At 40.9% G+C, this 12,007-nt stretch overlaps 1 protein-coding gene across 5 annotated transcripts; it reads right to left on the bottom strand.

The window, feature by feature from the left end:
* Nucleotides 1-642: 642 nt before the first annotated feature.
* On the bottom strand, nt 643-11,702 carry MEAK7 (MTOR associated protein, eak-7 homolog). 5 transcript variants are annotated; one of them, XM_030471242.1, is made up of 9 exons: nt 11,531-11,702; nt 11,075-11,160; nt 9,768-9,944; nt 6,915-7,145; nt 6,025-6,169; nt 4,967-5,407; nt 3,638-3,756; nt 3,364-3,543; nt 643-2,319 (listed from the first exon to the last, which is right to left on the bottom strand). In XM_030471242.1, the coding sequence occupies exons 3-9, from the start codon at nt 9,933-9,935 to the stop codon at nt 2,191-2,193; spliced, it is 1,413 nt and encodes a 470-aa protein (XP_030327102.1). In that variant the 5' UTR covers nt 9,936-9,944; nt 11,075-11,160; nt 11,531-11,702; the 3' UTR covers nt 643-2,190. The 5 variants fall into 5 exon arrangements, with proteins under 5 accessions (XP_030327102.1, XP_030327106.1, XP_030327104.1 ...); XM_030471246.1 differs by having other exon boundaries at nt 3,638-3,696; nt 11,531-11,641; XM_030471244.1 differs by lacking the exon at nt 11,531-11,702 and adding an exon at nt 11,460-11,500.
* Between the last annotated feature and the right edge of the window lie 305 nt (nt 11,703-12,007).

Raw genomic sequence — 12,007 nt, 5'->3', positions numbered from 1 at the left:
GACATACTTGCTAAAAGTGCCATAGTGTCAGTTTTCTTCTTGCCCCATGTTAACACCTTCACTTCAAAGTGAAGTTGAAGAGACTCGGATACAAACTTGTCAAAAAAAGCACAGTTTAAGAGGTCAAAATGCTATGCTGATCATCACAAAATGTTTAAACAGGATGATATTTTGGATTCACAGCCTAGAAAGAACCAGCTATACCAATACTTACTTTAAATGCAAGAAAATCTGGTCCCTAAAGTATTTTTGGTGAAGCGCAGCTTTGTGCATTCAGCCTCCTCAGATAAGAGTCTCCAAAGGTGTCTGCTCACTAATTTCTTTTAAATCCTTGCAAATGGTTTCAGTCTCTGCCTTGTAATGGAAGGAAAAGAAAGTCTAGTTGTTTATTTTATGTTTTACTGCAGAAATTCAACCACATCTCATTCCTGTATGCCATTCACTTCAAGTATTCAGTATGTTTAGTCAGTGCCTGAGTAAAGAATACGTCTGAGACGTATGGTGAGAGTTTGAGAATGTTAAAACAAAAGCCAGCATCACCACACTTACAGAGAGCATTGTGTACTTACTTGCTGTCTATATAGCACTCCCTACTATGTATCATTTAAAATTCTAATTAAAATATACAGAGAAGAAAAGAACACAAAAGTATCAGTGTAATTGTTTTAATACTTACTTACATTTTTCTATGTGTTACAAACTTGGGACACCATCTGGTTTATTTAAGCAAATACAAGATTAAAGAACATTAGCTCAGGCCTTTCACAGCATACTCTGTACTGGAACAAAGTGCATATATGCCCCAATCATTAGTTCAGGTAGCATACAAAATGCACAGTTGAGTTCTAGATTGTCTGGCTGGAGTGATTTCTTCATGCGGTCCTTTCAAGGTTAAATTCTTATTGTTTAATAGAAGTTTTAAAAATAGGATCTACATTAAGGCACAAGTGCAGATTATTCAGAATATTACAATTTGGCTCCCTATGAAAAACATCAGGTGGAAAAAAAGGAATCACAGTATTTTACAGACAGTTACAACACATTTTTTTCTTTAAGCTGCACTGAAAACTAACTCGTGCTAGGACAAAGGAGATTCTGTATAGTCCTTTTCCTTAGGAGGAAAAAGACTGACAGTCATACATACTAATAACCAAACACAATTTGCTGAGTTAGAAATGACAGTCCCTGGCAGGAATTAGGGTTGTTTCTTACAAGTTAACTACACATAGAATTAGCAAGGTCAAACTAATAGTTACTGGTAGATGTGAACAGATTCAAGCAGAAAAAGCCCTAAGCACAAGAGACATGACAACACCGGTTGCTGACTGGTGAACAGCTAACAAAACAGAGCAAAAACCCCAACCAAGTATATTTCACACTGTGGGCATTTTTTTTTCATAATGAAGAAAAGATTAATTATGTGGATATGAAGTTACAGCAGTTTTCTTTAAACATGTTACAAACATAACCCTGATTTTAAAAAAATTCTTACAAGGTATCTGCAGATACTCTTCCCAACTACCTGTGGATGCTTCTCACTTTTAATCCTTTTTACAGCCTGATCTTTTACTCCAGTCCCAAGTGAGGCTACTAAAGAACGTACCTTCTCTAGACAATTTCTGCTGGAGGTGTGGCCCATTCGTAGGATGAATATGGCTGAATTACTTCAATGGTTCTGTTTTATTAAGTTTAAAAAGCAATAGGAAAATTTCTTAAGTGAAGTGCACTAATGTGTAGTGTAGTATTATAAAACTGGATGCTGTATACATAAAATTCTGGACATCTTGCAGCCCATTGTTGAAAATCTGACTTGGAAAACATGAAATTTAATGCTTTAACTGAAGCAATGCGGATTAATAGCATCCTTCATATGGAGACATGTGGCCTATTCTATGTTTACCAATGTAAGACATCATTATAGTTTGCATGCAAATAAATAAGTGCATTTGAGGTATAAGAGCCCTAATCAGTGCCTTGAACAGTCTTTAAATATATATATATAAAGTCTTGAAGTTAGTAATTGTATAGGATATTCTATTGGACCTAAATATTATATAAGACTTAAGCTTTGTCCCAGATAATTTGGCAAACATAAGGGGGGGGGGGGAAAGAAGAGGAGAAAAATATCTTGTCCAAGGAACATTAACAGTCAGGAGGAAAAAAAGGGTTTTTCATGTTACTGTGATTCTTTCAGTTATCATCCTCATCATCCTCTTCAATGGTTTCTCGTAGACCTTCGCTCTGGCGACTTTTTCCAGCTATTTCTAACAAGGCCTGAGCCTCAGGATCTACATCCAGGATACTCTTCTTACCCTTTTTCTTCAAAACAAAATAACACACAGTCAATTTAAAATGTCATTACAAATGAATCAATATCAGGCTACAAGAAAGACACATACTCAAAAGTCCACAAGTAATCTGATTTGCTAACTTGTCACAATGAAGCATAGATACTATGTAAACAAGGCATTTAAGATTCACTGTATTACATCAAACAATCTTTATTGCTGCAGTTCTATAAAACAGTCATAAACTTTTCTTAAGATGACAGTGAACTATTTCCAGGTTATTCAGGTTACATGCCAGCCAGAACATCCTGGTTAACCTGATTTCAGTTTCAAGTTCACATATGAACTTTTTTTAAAGAAGAGATTCAAGCACAATTCAACATTTTTTGTAGGCAATTTGTTCTGTTTCCAGTTAGAGCTAAGTGTCCAGCAAACAGACAGGACACGTTAATTTAGTTTGCAAAGAAATAAAAATAAAATAAGAAAACAACCAAAAGCAACATCAAACTGTGCAGACCAGACAGTTCAATAAGAGAATAAATTACACGGACAGAGGGGACTGGAAAGAGTCCTACTCATGCCCAGAAACAAACCAAGTGCAGAAAGACTAGCATAAATCTATTCACATAAATTTACTGTAAAACAATACAGTAAATTTAAAGTTACTGATAAACAAATCTTTTGGGTTCTCTTCCTGAACTATAGAGCAGGGTTTGCTTGTGAGCTTCCAGTGCTTGCCTTCTGTTTTACAAACAGTGGGTTTTATTGAACCTCTTCAAGGAGGTTCCTGGTGGACACCATTCCTCAACATCAGAAAGGTCTTTTGAAATTCAGAATAAAGTACTGCTCTGCTGACTCTATCACCTCATGGCTCTTGTTTTTTCTTGCTGGCACCCTAATTCCATTAGTGTTCTGCCATTTCCTTCCTACAAAATATATGGCATCATAAAAGCCAGTTAAAGAAAACAATATTCATTACAACAGAGAGACAGTGGTTAATCAGAAAACTGCAACAGTAAGTTTTGCATTCATATTTTTCGTTCCAATCAGGACACAATTTCACAGGTTCACCTACCCCTGTACTTTCAGGGAGGTCTCCCACTGCCCAAACTTCTACGGCATCCAGTGTAAAATCCTCTTTTGCTGACAGCTGGGGACTGTTGTAGGTGGTACATCGAGGCTTTGCTTTACTGTGTCCCTTCCCATAGTCACTGTCTATCCAGAGTCCAAAGTACCCGTGTTGTCCACCCATACCCTGTGAACGAGAGACGCACACTAAACACTTGATACACATGCGAACCAGACTGGGCAAGTTACGAAACCTGGAGTATAAATTGCTTAATACTTACAAGTCCATTTGGCATTGTTTGTTGGCCATGGTTCAAATACATGTAGTGGTCATTATAGCCTGTGTATATGTAAACAGCAAGAGAGGGGAAAACAGAGAACAGAAAGCACTTGTTGTCACCTGTAAACAGAAAAGCATCTGTAGTCAGACAACTGGCCAAGCAATAATGTGCCTACCAATAGGGTAGGAAAAAAATATTGAAGAAGTGCAGCTGAATAAATCGAAGACAGCAGCCGCGATTCCAGAAAGCCAATACCAATCTCCCATCATGATCTAGACCTATTGTTTATTTTCAGTTAACTCTGTGCAGGGTCAGAGAAATCAATGTGATTATATGGCTGTGACCAAGGGCAGAGTCAGAGGCATGACTAGTACCTTACACTACTGTGTAAGGGTACACCTATCACAGCCCTGCACTGTGTCATCTAAAACTGGCCAGCTACTAGACCCAAATAAACTGGTATAAGTGCAGACTCCCTTAGTTCTGACTATACTGATACATAGATCAGTTTAGGATCAATGATTTAGAGTACAGTTTTCATTATGCCCAGTTTCGTATTCAGAGGGACCTGTGGCATGATTATCTAGTATACTACATGTGTTAGTCTATCAGGAAAAAACACAAGGCAAATGTGTATTCAACATAACACAACATTGTATTAACTGACTAAAGCGGTAGTCATCAAATACTAATTAAGTATAGGAATTGAGTTTTTAATGTAGCAAAAGTGAGGATTCCCAAATGGACAGATTTACCCAGAGTCCATACTTTTTTTTTTTTTGAAAACCCCTCTCTTCTCCCCCGAGGTTTCAAGGGAACAAGAAGTTTAGCTTGTCCAAAGGATCATTCTGCTGCTGGGTTTTAAAAGGAGAACAAAGAGTGAAAAAATGGCAACAGGAGACTTAACCTGGCTAAGCTGTTCTGAGATGGAAGATCGCCATCTGCTGGGCATCTTATTTAAACTCTAATTCATTGTCTATGCTGTTTCCTTCATTTTCATTTCATTTCCAACCTATGCAGCCACAGGGGTTGATAGATTTTAGTTAAAAGAAAACTTGGGTTTTGATCAATATCAAATAAAGACAAACATTAATCAATAATATGCCTGACTGGGTACAAAGCAAAACTAACTTAACATGTATTTTATGTTGTTCAAAAAATCAGTGTTACTTTTGCCAAAGGAAAATACACTTGGCAGTGTAAGAAATACTGCGTGTCATGAAAGTAAAATGACAGTATCCATTAAGTGGACAGGATTCCTGTACCTGTACAGATTAGACAACATTTACCAGAGCCATGAGATAACAGAAAAAGAAAAGTGAGTTTTACCTTGAAACTGTGGTTTCACCTCCCAGGACTGAGATGCAAAGCCGCCAAAGATAAAACCATCTGAGTCCCTTAAGATCATTATGCAAGGACCTTTGTCCACTATATGCCTACACAACTGTGAAAAGCTTTCTCCATGAAGCCTAGAAGAAAATAAAAGCCGCCACTTGTGCTGTAGCTCTGCAGGCAAATGGGAGTTGATGTATATAATGGATGGGATGTCAAAGAGACTGACAAGTCCTCTTTCCTTCATGCCTTTGCAGTCAGGAACCAGGTTGAGTATATCTTTGGTTTGGTCTGTGACAGACTGCAGAACATGGAGGCCTTGTCTGATAACAACACTGAGGAAAATTGAGATCTGTGGAACTCGGTATACCCAATCCTCAATGACACTTTGATCAAAATTTGTCTCCATCAGCTGAGGACCCATAGGTTTTGTCCCATCTAAATAATAAGACACACAAGAACAGTAATAAGTCTCCCAGTCTGGAAAATAATCTGTTGATTTTCAAGTGTAAACACAATACTGCATTATTTTAAAGGACATGAAACCACATACGAAAGGAGCCAGTGACAGTAAAGTGTCACCTATGTTAAGCAGATGCATCCACAGAGCTGAGAAACAATTGCCTGTGACATCTGCTGTTTGGGCTGTCGTGACTAAGAAACACGAATCCTAGTTACAACTTCTGAGATGTTCTTTGCAAGACAGAAAAATCAATTATTACAACTGTGCAAAGATAAACCTAGCTTTGTAAAAGGGCATCTAAATGCCTGTCACCTGCAAGTCAGGTATTTGCAAAATAGACACATTCCATGACAAGTAGTTTTGTACATCCACTTAAACTGGGACTTCAACCCAAAGCTCTCCTGAATTTAGGGGAGAAAGATGGTAAGGTAAAACAAATTTAATTCCCAAGTCATTCGCAAAGCACTAGGTTTGAAATACTGGTCTCACCATTTCAATTCAAAGATGTAACCTGAAGAGAAAAATCCTTGTAAGATCAGTGAGTAGCTGAGCAATGCACCATTCTAGGATATACTATATCAGCGCTGCTCACCTGCAAGCTTCAATTCTGATAGCAGCTGAGAAGCCAGAGCCTTTACTCCACTTGCAGAATCCCTAGTATTCTCCAAATTCCAACCTTTCAGTTCTTTCCTGTAGCTCAGTACATGGACTACAGACATGATCAGATCCTCTGTGAACTTAAGAAGTTAAAATATAACCATTTTGGCATTTCTTAAATAAAATCACCAAGAGATTCAAAGGACTTTCTAAAAGTAAAGTTGAGTAGTAGTGATGCTGTAATCCCAATGGCAGAAGCATCTCATGATAAGTCAGAAATAACAGAAATGCCATGTCAGTTTCATAAGTCTTGAAAAGTATCCTTTTTCAAGACATTCTGTACATGTTATTTCACAAATCATCTCCATAAAATATGGCGTGAAAGTCCAATTTTTGCTGTGGTAGGAGCTGCTAGTGAATTAGTTTTGCGAGATGCCACCCCTTCACCTTGCAAGCTAAGTATTTGATTCACACATCTATCCTGCAACTAAAGCTCTAGAAAACACATTCTCAGTTCCCAGAAGCACCAGCCACACCGTAACCCTTGTTGACTCTTCAGTATAGCCGGTCTCCACACTCTTCAGAGAGACCTTGTGAGATATCACATGAAACAGTCAGCGTACGCCACAAAATCCAGATCTTGTTTCTCAAAGTAGAAAATTTAGCATAGGAAAGCCCGCAGCTGAAACAGTCACCCCATATAACATGGTTTGCCTACACTGTTTGCCACAGATTAGCACGTTAGTAGTATACAGAGACTAAAAAAAAAAAACGAAAGTCAGGAACCCTTGTTTTGAATCTTGTGCTCTGAAGATTACCTTCAAATTACCTACCCATTTCTGTTCTCTTAATATCCCCCCAAAACACATTAAACTGCCTGTTTACCTCTTGAATTTGCTTGCCTTTCACAGGCCCTTCTGTCTTGGAGATCATTCTCATTATTATGGTAATCTTCTCATCTGCATTCCCTTTTAAGAGGGTTGACATAAAAATTACAAACTGCTCCTTAGCAATCTGTTCACTTAGCCCAGATGATTTCCCAGTCAGGTCAACACTTTTCATTCCGTTGTATAACCGAACAGTCATTTGCTCCGGTAATGGCTCCTGCGTATACGCCTACAATGAGAAAAACAGCAAAGAACATATTTTACAAATGAAAAATAATTCATATATTCCAGCTAATCTGTGCTGACATGTACCATTGTGAATGAAGGATTTCAATATCAAGTATCTACTACCCGCAACAAACTTTTGTCAAAGGACTGGTTTTCCAGGAGAAAAAGAAACAAATCTCTACTTTTATATAGTATCTCCTTTCCAACACTATTTAGTGATTTGAGAATGGTTTTCTACAAAGGCCATGGACTTCAAAAAAAACCCCAACACTGTAAAGTGTTAACAGGATTTCTATATGATAACTCTGTTTCAAAGGCTTACAACTCTGCCAGGCCAACATTTAAAATTTAAACTTTTGATACTGGAGCTCAAGGATACTTAAAAAAAAGAGAAAGTAAAGTTTTTTCCATATCTCAGTTGTGGCCTTAAGACAATGCAGTCAACGTGTTTAACCCTCATTCACACGTAGAAACAATTCCGAGAAGTTTCCCTCTGCGTAGCAACATCTAACTCAAGAACGGAACAAAACTGAGATTGCCTGATTATTATAAGGCACCCCTAATGTTAAGACAGTCGAAATCAAAACTTATTCATCTAAACTGCATGACTGGCGCTTTGAATTGAATCTAACTGGTATACTTCATCATGAATCACAACACTGTGGGAAAGATCTGACTGGATTCGAGAAACTTTCACATTGTTCAAGATAATTACATGGTTCAAAAATAAATCATCTAAAATACATCCATACACTAGAACATGATTGCACAGTGTCTTCATTGCGCAAAGTGCTGTGCATAACATACCAACCTGTCTTGACTCTTATGTACCGGCTGTAGCCCAGTGGGGACTATGCTGAAATCAATGGAACTCCAGCTGCATAAAAGCACTCCAGCTGCTATTACCAATCTATTGCCGGCTCAAAACCACTCCTATTGAAGCCACCGGGGCTGTTAATGGCTGGTAATGTGCATATAGGGCGAGATTCAATACGCCAGCCTCTACCCTGCTTTTCTTGACGTCAGTGGTAAAACTCCCATTGATTTAAGCGGAGGCAGAATTAGCAGCCACAGTCTTGCACATTAGAGTGCTTCACATTGAGGGAGGGACGGTCACAAGGGGTACAGCTGTCTTTAAGAGGCTTTCTGAAAGTGTTATATGAGCCTGAAATGGGACATGCAGCAGGGAACATAAAAACCCTACATTGAACGGCTTTTTACTTCACACTGGAATAGTACCCACCTACTCCCTGCCCTTTCCTACCCACCACTTTGTTGCATTGTTTTGTTATGCTTATAGCTATTCCAATGAGTAGACCTGGGGTGCAAAAAAGGACTGTAAAAAGTGTATCTTCCGTAAGCATCTAAAAAACACTTCTGACAGTTTAGAATAATTGTCTGAGACGTCTTCAAGAAAGTATCTGGAGATACCTGCTCTACCTGCATTCCAAGCTATGCAGCGCAGCCTGCTCTGGTCCAGAATCCATGTAGTTTCCTTCCAGTAATGCACTGAGCCTAAGCAGAGTGGTACCTACATGAGGTAATGCTTGGGGCCTCGCCGATATGACCAGACTATTGCTAGATCAAATCTGCCACGATCGACCTAGCTGAGGCATAAGCACGAACGCCTTCGAGGTAGGTATGCCACTGCAATAGTTCCTGCACTAAGGAATTAGGCACCTACAGTCTTTCAAAAGAGTTTAAGTTGGCAAACTTACAGAAAAGCAGGAAGAGAAAAGAAAAACATTCATTGAACGTCATACTGATCCAGGGGCAAAACTAGAAAGGGAACTTCCTCCAGGCCCCAAATAACAGACACCAAGAACCAGATTCTTGGACGTATCAGGGTTGAAAAGCTGTGCAGCAGCAACACTACTATTTCCAAACTGGTGCTGGTCCATAAAAAGCCAGGCTGGAGGAAGGCTAAAGCTGGGCTGCATGCAGACGCACTGCTAAATATCTTAAAATAACCTGCTTCTTTCACCGAGTTTTAATTTGATTCCATTAACTGTGCGACATATATGAAAACGCACTTATACTATTACATTCATTTGGCCACTTGGTTCCTGCCTAACTGAAGTTACCAAGTGTTGCAACAAATCACTTTCCTCTTCTTTCTTGATTAGAAAATGAATGCAAAGTTAATCAGAAAGCATAATGTATGTTAATCACTTAAACCAGGGAGCCACAGCTTAATCAAGCAAAACTTGAATTCTCTCCTTTCAATGTAAGTTAAAAGATTAGAGGCGGTGATGCAACTGAGGAAAACATAACCAAATACAAACCAACTATGTGACAGCTTCTTGAGAAAATCTGTAAATATAGACTCCAGGGGGAAGAATATTCATTTTCAGGTTTCTGTAAAAATACTTTCATACACCCCAACTTACTTCAGAATCAGGAAAACTGCAAATTGACCCAACAGTGCAATTTAAAAAAATCAATACAAACCTGAAAGTCACTACTCATGTTAAACTGTGAGAAAAAGTTTAATATCCATCCTGCCTCAAAATATAGTATTATATTAAGAAAAGTAACCCTTAAAAAGTAACTATTGCTGTGTCTTTAGTTTCTTTCTGGAATTATGTTCAATGCAGATATATCAGGAATAGTACTGTCTTGCCTGTAGTGCTGCCAGAGTCAGAGTTTTCGTTGTAGCTTTGCTATTTTTTGCTCCAGCTGAACCACTCGATCCTGATAAGATATCAAATACTCCATCAATCTCAGACTGCTCCTCAGGAAGGAATTTGGAAAGGTGATTCTGATACATGTTGCTTTCCGCATGTCCCATCTTTTCAACCTGTAGCAAAGGAAAAGGAATAAAAAAAGCAGTAAACAGAAAGGTATCACAATCGCCATATCAAACAGACTAACATATCAGTGCAAGTTTTACAAGAGCAAATTACTAGTCTTCTAGAAAACTATAAAGTACTGTTTATCCTCTATATTCACCGAGACTTAATGAACTTGAGGAACACCAGCAACCGCACTTTAAAAAATTACAGCCTGCCAGATCTTTGCTAAATGCACCCTGTTTACCAATTCAAACCTCATTCAAGTCTTATCAAATGGAAAAAACGATATGATCTAATGATTAAATTAGCTTGCAGAAAGTAACCACGAGTCTGTCAACTGGAATACATCAGTAATGTGAAGGGAATAGCCTGGTTATGGATTATTTATGACGGGTTATGCTACATCTTTCTGATGCATTAATGGACTGAAGCTAATAAGACGTGGCACTAAAACACCATCACTGTAAAGCCTCTGAAGACGACATGAGAATGTTTTTTGCTAAGTATGGAATATAAAACTCATTCAAAAAGCTGCCAAGAAACACAGTAACAAAAATATTTAGGATCACGACTCAAGACCCATAAAAAACACACAGCTTCATACGAAGTTAGTTGTTGAGAGCTGGTACCCAAGGAATTAAGGATGGCAGGGGGGTTGATTTGGGGATTTTTGTCAGCTTTTACACATTTAATGGTACAACTGTGATTTCCCTCAGTGTCCCAGGATTCACCTGCACTATGGAGACTTATTTTTTAGGCCTGAAAAGTAGTAGGGCCTGAAATCCCAAATTCCACCATGACCGCAATGACAGTCATCCCTGTAAATGGCCTTCCCATCTATCTAGGGTAGCCACACTCGTGGGGTGACAAAATAAAAAACATGGGAAGCAGAATAAAACACCCTTTCATGGTTTTCTTTCCACAGATTCCATGTCCGTTCTGGCACCTCGCTTTTGGTTCAAGATTCCCAGTTCCACAGAAATCTCTTATTGCAGACAAAACCATCCCACAGCCCTTCAGCAGCCTCAGAAGGACTCTGTCCAGCCTAATCCAGTCTTTCTGTCCTTAACTGATGTTGACTTTGATAAACTACTGCACGTAAGCGGCTGGGCTGAGCCCCTTTACGTTCACTGACCAGTACAGGTGCAAAAACCCTCGTTTGCCTGCGAGGAAGATACCGATCGTGGGGTAAACACCACAGTCAATGGAGACGACTGTAACCTGGAACACAAACCGCGCAGCCATTAATTTAAGCAGAAAGGGGGTCCCCGACCCCTTCCCCCCAGCCCGGGGATGCACAAGTGTGGAAGCTCCGCCGCGGCTCAGGGGCTGTCCCCGCAGCGGGGTCGAGGCTCGGCGCTCACACACGGCGCTCCCCGCACCGGGATGGGTACAAGGCCGGGCAAAAGGCCGCGCGGTCCGCCGTTTACTTCCCGGTACGCTTAGTCCTTCCCTCCCCACACGGCTGGCAGCAGGCCCGGCGTGTTCCCTCTCCCTCCCCGCCATCCCGGCAACACCACCGAGCGTTAGGCGAGCGACCGCCGCTCCAGGACGGGGTGGGGTGCCACGGCAGGACCACCCCCTTGCTTACCGGCAGCACACCCGGCCCCTCTCCGCCCCCCGGGATCGGCCTCTACGCTTCAACACACGCCCCGGTAGGCTGGGCCGGTGCCGGCAGGCCCCTGTAGGCCGCCCGGCTGGGGCGGAGCGCGGCGGGGCGGGCGCTGGGCCGCGGCGGGGAATGGAGCCGCACGGTGCCGCCCTGCAGGAGGCGGTGGCGGGGAGGGACCGGCACCCGGACCGCGGCGGGGAGAGGCGGCGGTGCCGAAATCCGCTGTGGAAAGCTATGAGGAAGTAATAGAAGCTGTTTGAGCTCCAGTCAGGGCTGGCAATGCCTTCTCCCACAGACCCTTCTGGGACCTGCCCCGGCCCTTTTCAAAGCCGCTTCAGTACTGGGCACTAAGGCACTTTACCTCTGGCAGGGGCTGCCTGGGGTGGTCATAGAATGGTAGAATGGTTTGGGTTTGGACGGGACCTTCAAAGGTCGCTTCCCCGAGGGGGCTCTTCT

This window comes from Strigops habroptila, chromosome Z, assembly GCF_004027225.2.
Source record: "Strigops habroptila isolate Jane chromosome Z, bStrHab1.2.pri, whole genome shotgun sequence".
Taxonomy (NCBI): Eukaryota; Metazoa; Chordata; class Aves; order Psittaciformes; family Psittacidae; genus Strigops; species Strigops habroptila.
The sequence above is the reverse complement of the archived record's forward strand: the minus strand, read 5'-3'. Positions and strand labels throughout refer to the sequence as shown.

Coding starts and splice junctions, on each gene's coding strand:
- MEAK7 (XM_030471242.1), bottom strand. CDS start 9,935: ATGGGACATGCGGAAAGCAACATGTATCAGAATCACCTTTCCAAATTC. Junction 6,170..6,914: donor AAGGCAAGCAAATTCAAGAG/GTAAACAGGCAG, acceptor TAACTTCTTAAG/TTCACAGAGGATCTGATCAT. Junction 2,320..3,363: donor ACCTCCCTGAAAGTACAGGG/GTAGGTGAACCT, acceptor TTTGTTTTGAAG/AAAAAGGGTAAGAAGAGTAT.